This window comes from Cherax quadricarinatus, chromosome 67 (assembly GCF_038502225.1).
Source record: "Cherax quadricarinatus isolate ZL_2023a chromosome 67, ASM3850222v1, whole genome shotgun sequence".
In the NCBI taxonomy this organism is placed as follows: Eukaryota; Metazoa; Arthropoda; class Malacostraca; order Decapoda; family Parastacidae; genus Cherax; species Cherax quadricarinatus.
In genome coordinates this window covers 550,145-566,310 of record NC_091358.1, presented here as the reverse complement: position 1 = coordinate 566,310, position 16,166 = coordinate 550,145, and the positions used below count along the sequence as shown (strand labels likewise).

Genomic DNA, 16,166 nt, shown 5'->3' with positions numbered 1-16,166 from the left:
CTCATGTCTCCAGGCCCCTCTGATATTACTCTTGCTTTCTATTTTGAGTTTTTATTCAAACAAAAAATAGTAGACTTACTATTATGCAGACTACTGCAATACTGTAATAATTGTATAAATAACATCAACCCATTCATGACTGCATATTAGAATGGCTAGTTGGACATTTATTGGACAAAACACCGATATGAAAAAAGTACAGAATGGGTCACATAACCAGAGACCAAACAAAACGTTACTCGTCAATCCTAACCAGCCTGATAAGAAGGGCAAAAAAACTGTATTATGAGAACAGATTATCCAACTTACGAGGTGATATAAAAAAGACCTGGAAGACCCTATCAGAAATTCTGGGAACAAAAAAGATATCACGAAATAGCGAAATAAAATTAGCAAAATCAGATGAACCCCAACTCCCACCAACAGAAACAGCAAACAGAAATAGAAAAATAGAAATGAGCAGGAAGGGTAAAGAGAAAGGAGAGTCTTTCAATGTTTGTTATGCTAATTGCCGTAGTGCTAGGAATAAGATGGACGAGTTGAGATTAGTTGCTAGTGCAGGTAACATTGATGTATTTGCCTTAACTGAGACGTGGTTTAATTCAAAAAGTCGGGACATGGCTGCGGAATGTCATATTCAGGGTTTTAAATTGTTCCAAGAAGATAGAAGTATTGGGAAGGGGGGTGGGGTGGCATTGTATGTCCGAGATCGCTTGAACTGTTGCATAAAAACGGGTATTAAGTCTGAAGTAACACATACAGAGTCTGTTTGGATAGAATTTTCAGAGGGGCATGAAAAACTGATTTTAGGAGTGATATACCGTCCCCCAAACTTAGATAGGGACCAAGGGAAACTACTATGGGAGGAAATTGTTAAGGCCACAAGGCACGATAATGTAGTAATTCTAGGAGACTTTAACTTTAGTCATGTTGATTGGAATTTCTTGACTGGGAATTTAGAATCATACGACTTCTTAGAAGTATTTCAGGATTGGTTTTTGAAGCAGTTTGTGACAGAACCTACAAGGGGAAATAACCTGCTTGACTTAGTTATGGCAAACAATGAATCCCTTGTTAATAATTTAGAAATTTCAGAGGAACTGGGTGCTAGCGACCACAAATCAATTACATTTAGCATTGAATGGAAGTACGATAGTAGCGATAACTCAGTAACAGTCCCAGATTTTTGCTTAGCAGATTATGATGGGCTTAGAGAACACTTATCATCTGTTGACTGGGGTAACAAAGAGAGCTATCAATATGACAGTTTTCTGAACACTATACATGCTGCTCAAAGAGCGTTTATCCCATATAAAGAAATTAGATCAAATAGAAATGACCCAAAATGGATGAATAATAGGCTCAAATATCTACTAGGGCATAAGAAATGAATTTATAGGCATATCAAAAGAGGTGAGGGTCATCTTATGAATCAGTATATTGACATTAAGAGGGACATTAAAAAGGGGATAAGAAAAGCTAAAAGGGACTATTTATTTATTTATTTATTATAAATTTGTGCACACATACAGAGGTACAAAAAAATACAGATAAGAGCAGTATGCCAAAGCCACTTATACTATGCATAGCATTACGGGCTGGCTTAAAATTAACTTAAGATTAAAGTTGCTAGGGATTCTAAAACTAACCCAAAAAGTTTTTTCCAGGTCTATAGAACAAAAGTTAGAGATAAGATAGGTCCCCTTAAAAATAACTATGGGCACCTTACTGACAAAGAGAATGAAATGTGCTTGATTTTAAATAATTATTTTCTCTCAGTTTTTACACAGGAAGACACTAACAATATTCCAGTAATTAATTTTTACAGTGGGCTAGAAGAAGATAAATTATGTAACATCACAGTCACTAGTGAGATGGTTGTGAAGCAGATAGACAGACTGAAGCAAAATAAGTCGCCGGGCCCTGATGAGGTTTTTTCAAGGGTTCTTAAGGAATGCAAAATGGAACTCTGTGAACCATTAACTAATATTTTTAATTTATCTCTTCAAACAGGTGTAGTGTCTGATATGTGGAAGATGGCTAATGTAATTCCTATTTTTAAAACAGGGGACAAGTCGTTACCATCAAATTACCGCCCAATAAGCCTGACCTCAATTGTAGGCAAATTACTAGAGTCAATTATAGCTGAGATTATAAGAAGCCATCTCGATAAGCATAGCTTGATTAATGATACTCAGCATGGATTCACAAGAGGCCGGTCTTGTCTAACTTATTTATTAACTTTCTTCAGTAAAGCTTTTGAGGCTGTTGACCACAATAAAGAATTTGATATTATTTACTTAGATTTTAGTAAGGCTTTTGATAGAGTTCCGCACCATAGACTGTTAAAGAAAGTGGCAGCTCATGGCATTGGGGGAAAAGTGCTCTCGTGGATCGAGTCATGGCTCACTGACAGGAAGCAGAGAGTGTCCATAAATGGGGTTAAGTCCGAGTGGGGATCTGTAACAAGTGGCATTCCACAGGGATCAGTCTTGGGCCCATTGTTGTTTATAATATATATCAATGATCTTGATGAGGGAATTACTAGTGATATGAGCAAATTCGCCGATGACACAAAGATAGGTAGGATAATTGATTCAAACGTAGATGTTATGGAACTTCAGGAGGATTTAAACAAACTCTATTCTTGGTCAGAAAAGTGGCAGATGCAGTTCAATGTAGATAAATGCAAGGTTCTGAAGCTTGGGAGTGCCCATAACCCTAGTATGTACTTATAAGTTAAATGATGTAGCACTTAGCCATACAGATTGCGAAAAGGACTTGGGGGTTATGGTGAGCAGCAACCTTAAACCAAGACAGCAATGCCTGAGCGTACGTAATAAGGCAAATAGATTACTAGGATTTATATCAAGAAGTGTAAGCAACAGAAGTCCAGAGGTCATACTGCAGCTTTACACATCATTAGTAAGGCCTCACCTAGATTATGCAGCTCAGTTCTGGTCTCCGTATTACAAAATGGACATAAATTCGTTAGAAAACATTCAGCGTAGGATGACTAAATTAATACATAGCATTAGAAATCTTCCTTATGAAGAAAGATTGAAGACTCTTAAGTTACATTCACTTGTTAGACGAAGAATGAGGGGAGACCTGATCGAAGTGTATAAGTGGAAGATAGGTATTAATAAAGAGGATATTAATAAAGTCTTGAGGATCTCTCTCCAAGAGAGAACCTGCAGTAATGGATTTAAATTAGATAAGTTTAGATTTAGAAAGGACATAGGAAAGTATTGGTTTGGAAATAGGGTAGTTGATGAGTGGAACAGTCTACCTAGTTGGGTTATTGAGGCTGGGACTTTGGGTAGTTTCAAATCTAGGTTGGATAAGTACATGAGTGGGAGGGGTTGGATTTGAGTGGGACTTTCACATCAGAGCATATTTCTTGGGTGGCATTGAAAATTGGGTTGGGCAAATGTTTTGTTAGTGGGATGAATTGTAAAGGACCTGCCTAGTATGGGCCAGCAGGCCTCCTGCAGCGTTCCTCCTTTCTTATGTTCTTAGACTCAATGATTTCTTCTCCACTATAGGACAAAACCTTGCCAATAAAATCCCAAGCTCAGATACCCCACCAAATGACTACCTCACTGGCAACTACCCGAACACACTGTTCCTAGCTCCGACTAACCCATACGAAGTCTCTCTTATTATCAACACACTAAAAAACAAGGCAGGAGATTTAAATACCTTACCACCCTTTATATACAAAAAAGTGTCACAAGTACTATCACCAATCATTGCAGCACTCTTTAACAAATCCATTGAATCCTCCACCTTCCCTACAGCTCTCAAAATAGCAAGGGTCACCCCGATCCATAAAGGAGGAGACCAAACAGAGTTGAATAACTATAGGCCAATATCCAATTTACACCCTCTCTCAAAAATCTTCGAAAAATTAATTCATAAACGAATCTACTCCTACCTCATCTCCCAAAACATTCTCAACCCCTGCCAATTTGGATTCAGGCCTAATAAAAATACTAATGATGCTATTATACACGTGCTAGAACATATATACACTGCAATAGAGAAAAAATAAGTCCCACTGGGGATCTTCATTGACTTACGTAAAGCTTTTGATACAGTTGACCATGACTTGCTCCACGTAAAATTGTCACACTATGGTATTAGAGGGCACTCCCTCAACTACCTCAAGTCATACCTCAGCAACAGAAGCCAATATGTGTATGCAAATGGGGCAAGCTCTTCCGCTCAACCAATTCCAGTTGGTGTCCCACAGGGAAGTGTCCTTGGCCCTCTTCTCTTTCTCCTATATATAAATGACCTACCAAATGCTTCGCAATTACTCAAACCCACACTTTTTGCAGATGACACTACATACGTCTTCTCTCACCCGAGCCCAGTCACGCTAGCCAATACTGTAAACACCGAATTACAGAAAATATCTACCTGGATGAGGACTAACAAACTTACACTAAACATTGACAAAACCTACTTCATTCAGTTTGGTAACAGAGCTACAGATGTACCTCTTAACATAACGATAAACAGATCACCTATCACAAAGCTAACAGAGGGAAAATTCTTAGGAATCCACCTTGATAATAGACTCAAATTTCATACACATATACAACAAATTTCTAAGAAAATTTCCAAGACGGAGATAAAACACCTCAATTACTGGGAGCGCTTTAGGTTTCTAAACCTGTATTCCCTGGAACGCAGGAGGGAGAGATACATGATTATATACACCTGGAAAATCCTAGAGGGACTAGTACCGAACTTGCACACGAAAATCACTCACTACGAAAGCAAAAGACTTGGCAGACGATGCACCATCCCCCCAATGAAAAGCAGGGGTGTCACTAGCACGTTAAGAGACCATACAATAAGTGTCAGGGGCCCGAGACTGTTCAACTGCCTCCCAGCACACATAAGGGGGATTACCAACAGACCCCTGGCAGTCTTCAAGCTGGCACTGGACAAGCACCTAAAGTCAGTTCCTGATCAGCCGGGCTGTGGCTCGTACGTTGGTTTGCGTGCAGCCAGCAGCAACAGCCTGGTTGATCAGGCGCTGATCCACCAGGAGGCCTGGTCACAGACCGGGCCGCGGGGGCGTTGACCCCCGAAACTCTCTCCAGGTAAACTCCAGGTAATACTATCGAAGATACGGTACTATGTTCCACAGTCAGCCCTCCTGGCCCTATATCACTCTCTTATTTACCCCTATCTCACCTATGGAATTTGTGCATGGGGCTCAACAACAATTAACCATCTCAGACCACTAATTACCCAACAAAAGGCTGCAGTTAGAATGATAACAAATTCTCACTACAGGCAGCACACTCCACCAATATTCAAAACACTCAACCTACTCACCATACAAAACATCCATACTTATTACTGCACCTATTACATACATAGAACACTTAACTCTGATATTAACCCTCCCCTCAAACAGCTCCTTGCCAACCTCAACAGAACACATGACCATAACACAAGGCACAGATCACTCTTTGATGTTCCTTGTGTCCATCTCGCACTATGCAAAAACTCAATACACATAAAAGGCCCTAAAATCTGGAATTCATTACCTGTAAATATAAAAGAAACACTACCTGTTTATAAATTCAAGTCTCTTCTCAAAGATCACTTACTCACTCAAAACCAAATAAATACTGAATAACTGAACCTTATAAATTGTATATCCTATATGTTACTCACAATTATATCACACAAATGTTAAACCTAGGACCCAATCTAACTTTGTTATTTTTTTAAATACACTACCTAACAGAATACTCCATTCGACTGAATGTACAGCAATGCATGCAACCATATGACCTGTCTTTGTAATACTCATTTGTGCTTTATAGTTATCTGTTTACAATAATGTTTTATCACTGATTTCGTCATTGCTTAGTTAATCTTAAGTTAATTTTAAGCCAGCCCGTAATGCTATGCATATAAGTGGCTTTGGCATGCTGCTCTTACCTGTATTTTTTGTACCTCTGTATGTATGCTTAAATTACTAAATAAATAAATAAATAAATAAATAAATGGCATCATTTGTTTACTTTTGAACATTGGCGAAAATCAAACATTTCCCCTACTTTGAGCTCCATTTCTAGGTTCTTTTTATAGTAAAATCAATCAAAATCACCTCTATTTCTATAATATGTTTTCCATTCTATCAAATGAGACCAAGAAAACGAGAATACAACCATAAATACTATACGAAAATAGACTACAAAGTCGGCATTTTAATTAAAAAAAACGGTCAGAGTTTTTTTTTTCTCATTATGCACTGCGTGCTCCAGGATTTTTTTTATATGGTGCACACTGACCACACAGACCCATTCTCTCACATGTGGGCTTACCAGCTTTCTCCTGCTTGATTTGAAGCCGCTAGAATTTATGAGTATATATACGTCAAACACGGTACCTCGTAAGACGTATATATACGGCCGCGACAGTCAAAGGGTTAATACTACTGCTTGCTAAAAGGATTTAGGGGTTCTGGTTAGCAGTAATCTAAAACCAAGACGACAGTGCATTAGCGTTCGCAATAAAGCTAACAGAATTCTTGGCTTCAATCCTCCGGGTTTAGCGCTTCCCCCTTGATTATAATAATAATAATAATTGGCTTCATATTTAGAAGTATAAATAATAGAAGTCCTCAAGTTGTTCTTCAACTCTATATATCCTTGGTTAGGCCTCATTTAGACTATACTGCTCAGTTCTGGTCACCGTATTACAGAACGGATATAAATGCTCTGGAAAATGTACAGAGGAGGATGACAAAGATGATCCCATGTATCAGAAATCTTCCCTATGAGGATAGACTGAGGGCCCTGAATCTGCACTCTCTTGAAAGGCATAGAATTAGGGGGGATATGATCGAGGTGTATAAATGGAAAACAGGAATAAATAAAGGGGATGGAAATAGCGTGCTGAAAATTTCCAGCCAAGACAGGACTCGTAACAGTGGTTTCAAGTTGGAAAAATTCAGATTCAGGAAGGATATAGGAAAGCACTGGTTTGGTAATAGAGTTGTGGATGAGTGGAATAAACTCCCGAGTGCAGTTTTTCAGGCTAAAACGTTGTGTAGTTTTAAAAATAGGTTAGAGAAATACATGAGTGGGTGTGGGTGGGTGTGAGTTGGACCTGACTGGCTCGTGCTGCTGGGTCTGGCGTCGTGCTTCTTCCTTGAGTGGAGGTGACCAGACTGGGTGGGTCATTGGGCTAATCCGGGGGGGGGGGGACATGGACCTGCTCCACATGGGTCAGTAGGCCTCTTGCAGTGTTCCTTCTTTCTTATGTTCTTATGTGTATGAGCATGCTTGTGTAAGTGTTGGCTTTGTTTGTTTTGCTTCAAATTTAAATTAATTTGATGTTATCTGTGTGAGGGCTTTACATTATTATTGTTTTTGCAATTAATAACTTTTTTAAACACACCGGGTGACTTAACGAAGGGGAAACATATTTGTTTTTGTTCATTCAAGCCCTGTCCTGCAGAAACTGTTGACATCATAGTTCAAGTGACCCTCTGAACTTACGCATCCTCACCGTGACCTCCTTTAGAGTGCAGGCACTGTACTTAATAATAATTAGTAACCCTTTCTCCTGTATACAGTGGGGTATGGCCAGTTCGTTAAAAAAAGCTGATAATAATCTTTATTTCTACAAGTAAATGTACAATGTATACAGGCCTAGCTGACATCAGTGACATACTACTGTATAGAAAGCCCCTTGTTATGCAGAGCATTTTGGGCAAATTAGGCCAATATTGTCTCCAGGATGGAACCCACATCAGTCACCTAACACCCAGGAGCCTATTTTACTGATAGGTGAACAAGGACAGCAGGTGTCTTAAGGAAACACATCCTAATGTTTCCACCAGTACCGGGAATCCAACCATGGACTTCAGTGTGTGAGCTGATTGCACTAGCAGTTGAGCTATAGGACGCCAGGACTCATGTCCGGCTACCCAGATTCCTTAACTTGAGTCCTTGTGGTGGGAAATACAGTGCCTGCACTCTAAAGGAGGGGTGACAGTGTTGTAATTCGGAGGACATCTGAAATGTAGTGTCAGAACGCTTCTTGCAAGATAATGATTGAATGAATGATAATATGTAATAATGTTTCCTCTTTTTTGGGTCACCTTACCTAGTTAGGAGATGTCTGAAAAAAAACATACCACATGCGAGATAGAACCACAGTCAGAGAGTCATAAAACTCCAGACCAGTGCGTTAGCCACAGCTCTCTTGCCACGGGTTCTATCCCCGCCCATGGTATGGCTTGTTTGCAATCGTGTCATTACGATTTCATGAGTCAGGAGGTGTTTGTTGTGCTTTGGTACAGTTATTTACAGTGTACTCACTCATGATGGTGCCAAGTTGATGTTAATGTTTGTTGGGTGGAGTTAGAACAACTCTAGTAGCTGGTAATGATTCCTGGGGAAAATTGGAACAACTGCGGTAGCTGGTAATGTTTGCTGAAGCCATAAGAACTACCAAAGTAGCTGGTAATCTTTGTTGAAGGCATAAGAAGAACCCCAGTAGCTGGTAATGTTTGCTGAAGGCACAAGAACAACCCCAGTAGCTGGTAATCTTTGCTGAAGGCATAAGAGCAACCCCAGTAGCTGGTAATCTTTGCTAAAGGCATAAGAACAACCCCAGTAGCTGATAATGATTGCCAAGGAAGTCAGAATGACCTCAGTTGCTAGTAATGATTGACAGGAATTCAGAATGACCCCAGTCACTAGTAATGATTGCTGTGGGGAGTTACAATGACCCCAGTAACTGGTAATGACTGCTGGGGAGTCAAAATGACCCCAGTAGCTGGTCGTTGGGGTTTGTATTTCCTTCCCCAAGACTTTACAATGAATGCCAACCACTACATCACTGTTCTGAAGGACCACATGCTGAATATTTTTAAAATTCACAGCTGCATCACCTTTATGCATGACAGCAGCCCCTGTCACAAGGTCATAAAAAGTAACCAAGTGGCTTCTGAGAAAAATATTGAGTTTTTGTAGTGGCCAGGAATAGTCCAGACATCAGTCCTATTGAGAATGCCTGTAATATCATGAAAAAGAAATAGAATCCTGCCACATTTTAACCATGTGTCTGCAGCAGATCAAGGACATTTGGGTCAAGTAGTTAGCCATTGATTTCTTCTGGAATCTGAGGTACAGCATGCCCAAACAGTTTTAGATGGTCATCAAAACCAAGGGAAAGACGATCAAATATTAATGTACATACCAAGTGTTGCAGTTTTTGTTCTGTAATGTTTGTATTGTTGCTTTTAAATATTTTTTGTAATAAAGAGAAGGTTTGGATTATTTTTATGGGCACTGTAGTTTAGCATGAGATTCCAAGACTTTGCTGCATCCTAATTCATTGCTGTTTATCCATTCAGAAGTGAGATGTACATACTAATATCTTTAATTCAGCATGAAAAACTGTGCTCTTTAACATGCCAACTCCTTCATCACTCTCCTCACAGACATCAATGAATGTGAAGAGGGTCGTGATATTTGTAACAAGCTCACAGAAATTTGCCACAATTCTGTGGGTAACTACTGGTGTGCTCCTTCACCTAACCCAGTGACAACTTCCAGTACAACTAATACTGCTACCACTACTTCTGCTTCTACTAACATCTTCAGAATTCCTCCTCCTCCTCCCTTGCCTCCACGTCCTGATCAACTGTGTCAACCTGGAACATTGTATGATACCCTGTTTAAGATTTGTATAGGTAAGCAGAATAAATCTGGTAAATAAACTGCTCCCCACCTGCAATTTACTGAGGCTGTCTATAAAAATTCATCCTCTATACATTGATTCCTCTGTGTGTAACATTACACTATACTGTACTCTGGACTGTTCCCTATGCTGTATGATCTTCACAAATTTACTGCCCTTTTGGGAGTACTGTTCTCTGCAATAATAGTCAAGATTTTTCCATAGTTAATTTTATGCATTTTCCAGTGCATTAATTGTTATTTTTTCATTCTTAATTTTTGGTGTGTATTTAACAGTTCACTTCATTATGTATTTTTATGGAACCTTGTACAGTTTTTAAGTGTAGTTTTAGAATTAGCAGTGCGTGATCTGTGAATATACAGTAGGCATCATAAATAGGCATGCGCATAAACAGATCACACAGAAAACGAGATTTCTCACTATAACTTTTTATATTAAAATTAAATATATGTATTTCATAGGATTACCCTTCTTGATGCACTCCTTAAGTCTCCTGGCATTTGAGATTTGGGTGATAAAGGACACGTCAATGTCATGAAGTTTACTCTTTATAAGTTTCTGAGCATTATTTATTGGATTTAAGTCAAGTGAGTTTCCAGGCCAGTCATTAAAGTATGGAAAAATCACATTAATTTAGCCAGTTGTTTATTTTTGGTGGTATATGCATGACCATAAGTATGCTAAAGGCATACTTATGGTCATGCATATTTATGATGCCTACTGTATTTTCAAAATTAGATTCAATGCTCTGTCTTTGAGTGTAATGTAAAAATTGAAAGTAGTGTACAATATTTTAATGGAGTTCTAGAATTAATAATATTGTAGTGTGCAATCTCTGACTAAAGATTTAAAATTAGAAGTAGTGTACATTCTTTAAGAGTAGTTTTAAAATTTGATTTAATATGCAAGTAGTTAGTCTCTAAGTAAAGTAGCTTTTTCTAACTTTGATAATCTTTTGAAAAATTTGAAATATATTTTATAACATCATAAACTTAATGTATTCTCATATACTACAGTAATTGTTTAATATATATACTGTCAGGAATTTTTTTAATTTCTGTACAAAGCTTTCATTTTCCAGATGCTCTGTGATCCCTAGGGGTTTAGTGCTTCTCTGATAATGCATCAGTAATACAGTTATTAGGAGTTCCTTTGTTTTTTGCATAAAGATTATTGGTACTACTATCAGAGATTTTTTAATCATTTATACAGGAAGTTCTTAACTTACAAATAAACTGCACTTATTTCTGATTTTTCACCTTATAGGTAAGTTGTTTGCATAAAATACAGTAGTGGTATAGTCTTAAATTTAACCCTTTGACTGTTTCTTACGAGCCACCGTGTTTGACGTATATATATACTCAAAAATTTTAGCGGCTTCAGATCAAGCAGGAGAAAGCTGGTAGGCCCACAAGTGTGAGAATGGGTCTGTGTGGTCAGTGTGCACCATATAAAAAATCCTGCACCACACAGTGCATAATGAGAAAAAAAAAATTCCGACCGCGTTTTTGGATTAAAACATCAAATTTGCGGTGTATTTTCGTATGGTATTTATGGCTATACTATTCTCGTTTTCTTGGTCTCATTTGATAGAATGGAAAACATATTATAGAAATAGAGGTGATTTTGATTCAAAAGTAAACAAATGATGTCATTGTCCAGTAAATGTCCAAGTAGCCATTCTAATATGCATTCATGAATGGGTTGACATTATTTATACAATTATATGTATTACAATATTGCAGTAGTCTGCATAGCAGGAAATCTTCTATATTTCGTTTAAATAAAAATTCAAAATAGAAAGCAAGAGTAATATCAGAGGGGCCTGGAGATGTGACTGATAAACAAAGAAAATGTTATTTTAGAGCCAGGAATGTCTGTATTGTTCATTCTGGACCGTATTTTGAAACTGGCCAAATTGCAAATTTCTGACCACGTTATTGGGTAGTTGAAATTGGTAAATGGGCAGTTTCTTGTACTCAATCAATAGAACCAATGGAGTTCTAAAGATATAGCTATGAGTTTGGTCGACTGGAACAGTGGAATTAGCCGAAAATAGGGCTCAAAGTGGGTGAAATCGCTGATTCGTAAATATTGCCGAGGTCGCTAACTTTGTGAGAGCGTAATTCCGTAAGTTTTCCATCAAATTTCATTCTTTTGGTGTCATTACCATCAGGAAAAGATTCTCTATCATTTCATAAGATTTTTTTTCTTTCTTTTCTCCAACACCAGGAGACACCTCAGGATTTGGGGTTGCAACAGTCAAGGGGTTAACAACTAACCCTTTGAGGGTTTTCGTCGTACTAGTACGTCTTACGCGTAGGGGTTTTTGACGTACTAGTACGCATAAATTCTAGCGGCCTCAAATCTCGCGCGAAAAGGCTGATAGGCCTAGGTGTGAGAGAATGGGTCTGCGTGGTCAGTGTGCGCGGTAAAAAAAAAATCTGGGACCCAGTGGTGCATTGTGGGAATGCCCTCTTAGTAAACAATGTCCACCATGCCTCGCGGTAAGAAGTTCCTCACTTCTCGGCGAATTGGGACACTTTTGTTCCCCAGTGACAGTTCTAATAGTGATGGAAGTGCCAGTGAAGATGAGTTTCGTGGTTTTAGTGAGGTTTTGACCGAAACTAATGACCATAATATCGGTAATAGTGAAGAAAACCCAGACGACCCTCAGCCTTCCACCTCTGGTGCTGGGCCCTCGTGTTCACGTTCAGTTGTTCCAGAACCCAAGAGGAAACTTCTATTTTCCCAAATCCCAGACTCAGATGAGAGCATGGGTGATGATAGTGATAGTGAATATGAACTACAAGCTCTTCAAACTAGTTCCAGTAGTGATAGTGAAGTGCAATATTCCCCAGTGAAGCGTCAGTATATACGACGATATATGCGCTCTGAAAGTGTGCCATATGTTATACCAAGGGGAAGGAGTGTATCTCGGAGTACATCCCGTGGCTGTACAACAGGAACAGACAGTGAAAATGACGAAGATACTGTTGCAATTGGGATGGAAAATGTGCGTGGTGGTAGTGGTGCCGGCGGTGAGGCACCAGCAGTGGGCCATGCTGCCACCCACGCTGCCAGCCACGCCGCTGCCTCAGCTGATCTAGAACAAAGGCCACCATCCCCCACTCCCCCACCACACCAGCCTCCACAACCACAACCTCCACAACCACAACCTCCACAACCACAACCACCTGTCATTGTCCAGTACCCACCAGCAGACCGCACCTGGGATTGGCAGGAAGCTGTCAATTTTGTTCCAAATCCCCACCAGTTTGATGGCAGCCAAAGTGGAATACGGCCATCTTGTGCACTTGGGAACAATGCCACTGAACTGGAATGTTTCGAGTTATTCTTTGATGAACCACTGATGAAAAGTATTGTCTTGGAAAGCAACACATACTATGAGTACACCATGGCAAACACATTACTTTCACCAAAATCACGTCTACACCAATGGAAGGAGGCAACTGTGGCTGAGATGTATCTTTTCTTTGCCACAATAATGCTTATGCCACATGTGTATAAGCACAAAGTGAAATCATACTGGTCAACAGACCCCCTGATTGCAACACCAGGTTTCAGTGATATAATGCCAGTGAATCGATTTGTGCTAATGTTACGTATGCTTCACTTCTCAGATAAAACCAGGCCTGACAGAACTGACAGGTTATATAAGATTAGGAATGTGTTTGTGTATCTGAAACAGAAATTCAGTACTCATTTTTATCCCTTCAGGAAGCTTGTAATTGACGAGTCTTTGATTCTGTTCAAAGGAAGACTCTCTTTCAAGCAGTACATACCAAGCAAGAGGAAACGCTTTGGTATAAAGTTGTTTGTGCTTTGTGATTGTTACAGTGGTCTGGTATTGGATATTATTGTGTACACTGGAAGTTATACATTGCAAAATACCAGGAAGTTATTGGGCATCTCAGGTGATGTGGTTCGAACAATGATAGAACCATACCTTGGTAAGGGGCATATATTATATACAGATAACTGGTACACAAGCCCCTCACTCAGTGATTTTTTGCGAGTGAACATGACAGATGTGTGTGGCACAGTGCGTGCAAATCGAAAACATATGCCCAGGTTTGATGCTGGCACTCGCAGAGGTGAGGTGCAGGCGTTTGCTGCCAATGACATCATGGCATTTCGGTGGCATGACAAACGAGATGTCACACTGTTGTCATCAATTCACCCTAATGAAATGGCAGACAGTGGCAGGCAGCATAGAGAGAGAAATGAACCCATTCTAAAACCTGCAGCTGTGATTGATTACACCTTCAACATGCGTTCAGTGGACAAATGTGACATGCAGATTGGGTTTGCTGATTGTGTTCGCAAGAGTTATAAGTGGTACATCAAACTGTTTTTCCATCTTCTGGACATTTCCATGCTCAATGCTTATAATATGTATAAGATGAGCACCAGAAACAAACCACAGTACGGCGAATTCTGTTTGTCTGTCATCAGACAAATAGTATTCAAGTACCAAGGAAATGCACCTGCAATTGACCGCCCACCAAATTATCAACAACTACCTGCTCGTCTGAAGCATGGTGATCACTTCCTGGTAAAACTGCCTGCTACTGCTTTGAAGAAAAAGGCTCAGAAGAGGTGTTACGTCTGTTCACATACAAAAAAACGCCCACGACAACGCAGAGACACTCGTTTTATGTGTGAGGAGTGCAAAACTCCACTGTGCATGACACCATGTTTCAAAGAGTTCCACAGGCTGCAGAACTTCTAGAAACATTCCCTGTGACTGTACAGTGGACCCCCGCATAACGATGGCATCACATAGCGATTTTTCCGCATACCGCTTACTTTTATCGCAAAATTTTTGCCGCGCATACCGATTAAAAACCCGCTCACCGATTTTCGTCCGAGACGCGTCCAATGTGCCCTCACATGTGCCGCCCGTCCCATTGTTTACCAGCCAGCCTCCGCGGTAACATCCAAGCATACACTCGGAATATTTCGTATTATTACAGTGTTTTCGGTGCTGTTTCTGGAAAATAAGTGACCATGGGCCCCAAGAAAGCTTCTAGTGCCAACCCTGTGGTAAAAAGGGTGAGAATTAGTATGGAAATTAAGAAAGATTTTGAAGGGTTTGGGGCTAACCCTGAGAAGCCTATGCCAGTTGTGGAATCCATTGTGCCTACTTCAAAGATTAAGGAAATGTGTGCACAGTGGGTTGAACTGCAAACCTTTATAGATGAAAATCACCCTGACACAGCTGTTGCAAGCCGTGCTGGTGACTATTTCAATGACAATGTTGTGGCCCATTTTAGACAAATCGTAAAGGAACGGGAGGTACAGAGCTCTATGGACAGATTTGTTGTGCGACAGAGGTCCAGTGACTCTCAAGCTGGTCCTAGTGGCATTAAAAGAAGAAGGGAAGTAACCCCGGAAAAGGACTTGCTACCTCAAGTCGTAATGGAAGGGGATTCCCCTTCTAAACAGTAAGAAGATAATGCTCTCCCCTCCTCCCATCCCATCAATCATCACCAGATCTTCAATAAAAGTAAGTGTCATGTAATTGTGCATGCCTTTTTCAGTTTGTGTGTATTAAAATTAACATTTCATGTGGTAAAAAAAATTTTTTTTCATACTTTTGGGCGTCTTGCACGGATTAATTTTATTTCCATTATTTCTTATGGGGAAAATTCATTCGCATAACGATTATTTCGCATAACAATTATCCCTCTTGCACGGATTAAAATCGTTAACCGGGGGTCCACTGTATATGTGTATATAAAATATAGAAAAATAGTAATAAACAACATTTCATATTGTTTGTTTGTGTAAATATTTTCTGTAAACAAAATAATGACAACAGTGTTTACGCCCTTATTGTGTAGTATTGAAAAAGAAATAACTTACAAAATACTGATCATGTTGGCCTCAGAGGCCATAAAAGTTACTCAGAAAAAGAAAAATTGAAAAAAAATTGAAAATAGTACATAAAAAAGTAAATAGAAAAATACCGGGTGACGGCAGTCGGCGATGTTACCATATGTTGTTCAATTTTGGCAAATTTCACACCTCCATATCTCGGTAAGTATTGACGCTAAAAATTTTTTGTTTAGCCTATAATGTTTAGAAAAAAATACTCTATTTTTTCATAAGAAAAAATAATTTTTTTTTTTTTTTAAATTTGGCCGACCCTGAGAACGAGTTTCGGAGAGGGCCTGTCGACCCTCAAAGGGCTAATAGGTGGAATAAGGTAACTAGTAATGGTGATTATGGTGGATAGAGATGAGATTGTTTTGCCTTGATTGTAGCAGTAACAGACACTTCTGTAATTAATAGACTTTCTCCATTGTTTCTGGTTCATTTTACTCAGTGGATTTTGTCCTGTATTTCAGAAGTCCATTAAATTGAAGGTTTACTAAATATAGTTATGT

General features: G+C 39.3%; 1 protein-coding gene across 12 annotated transcripts in view; it reads left to right on the top strand.

The window, feature by feature from the left end:
* Positions 1-16,166, top strand: part of LOC128699641 (fibrillin-2) — a 206,911-nt gene that overhangs the window by 133,826 nt on the left and 56,919 nt on the right. For 7 of the 12 annotated variants that reach the window (XM_070099319.1, XM_070099323.1, XM_070099317.1 and 4 more), the window contains one exon: positions 9,491-9,742. The exons of the other annotated variants lie outside the window; for them this stretch is intronic. In XM_070099319.1, the coding sequence (XP_069955420.1) occupies positions 9,491-9,742 (252 nt within the window). The remainder of the gene's footprint in view (positions 1-9,490; positions 9,743-16,166) is intronic. 12 annotated transcript variants of the gene reach the window in all.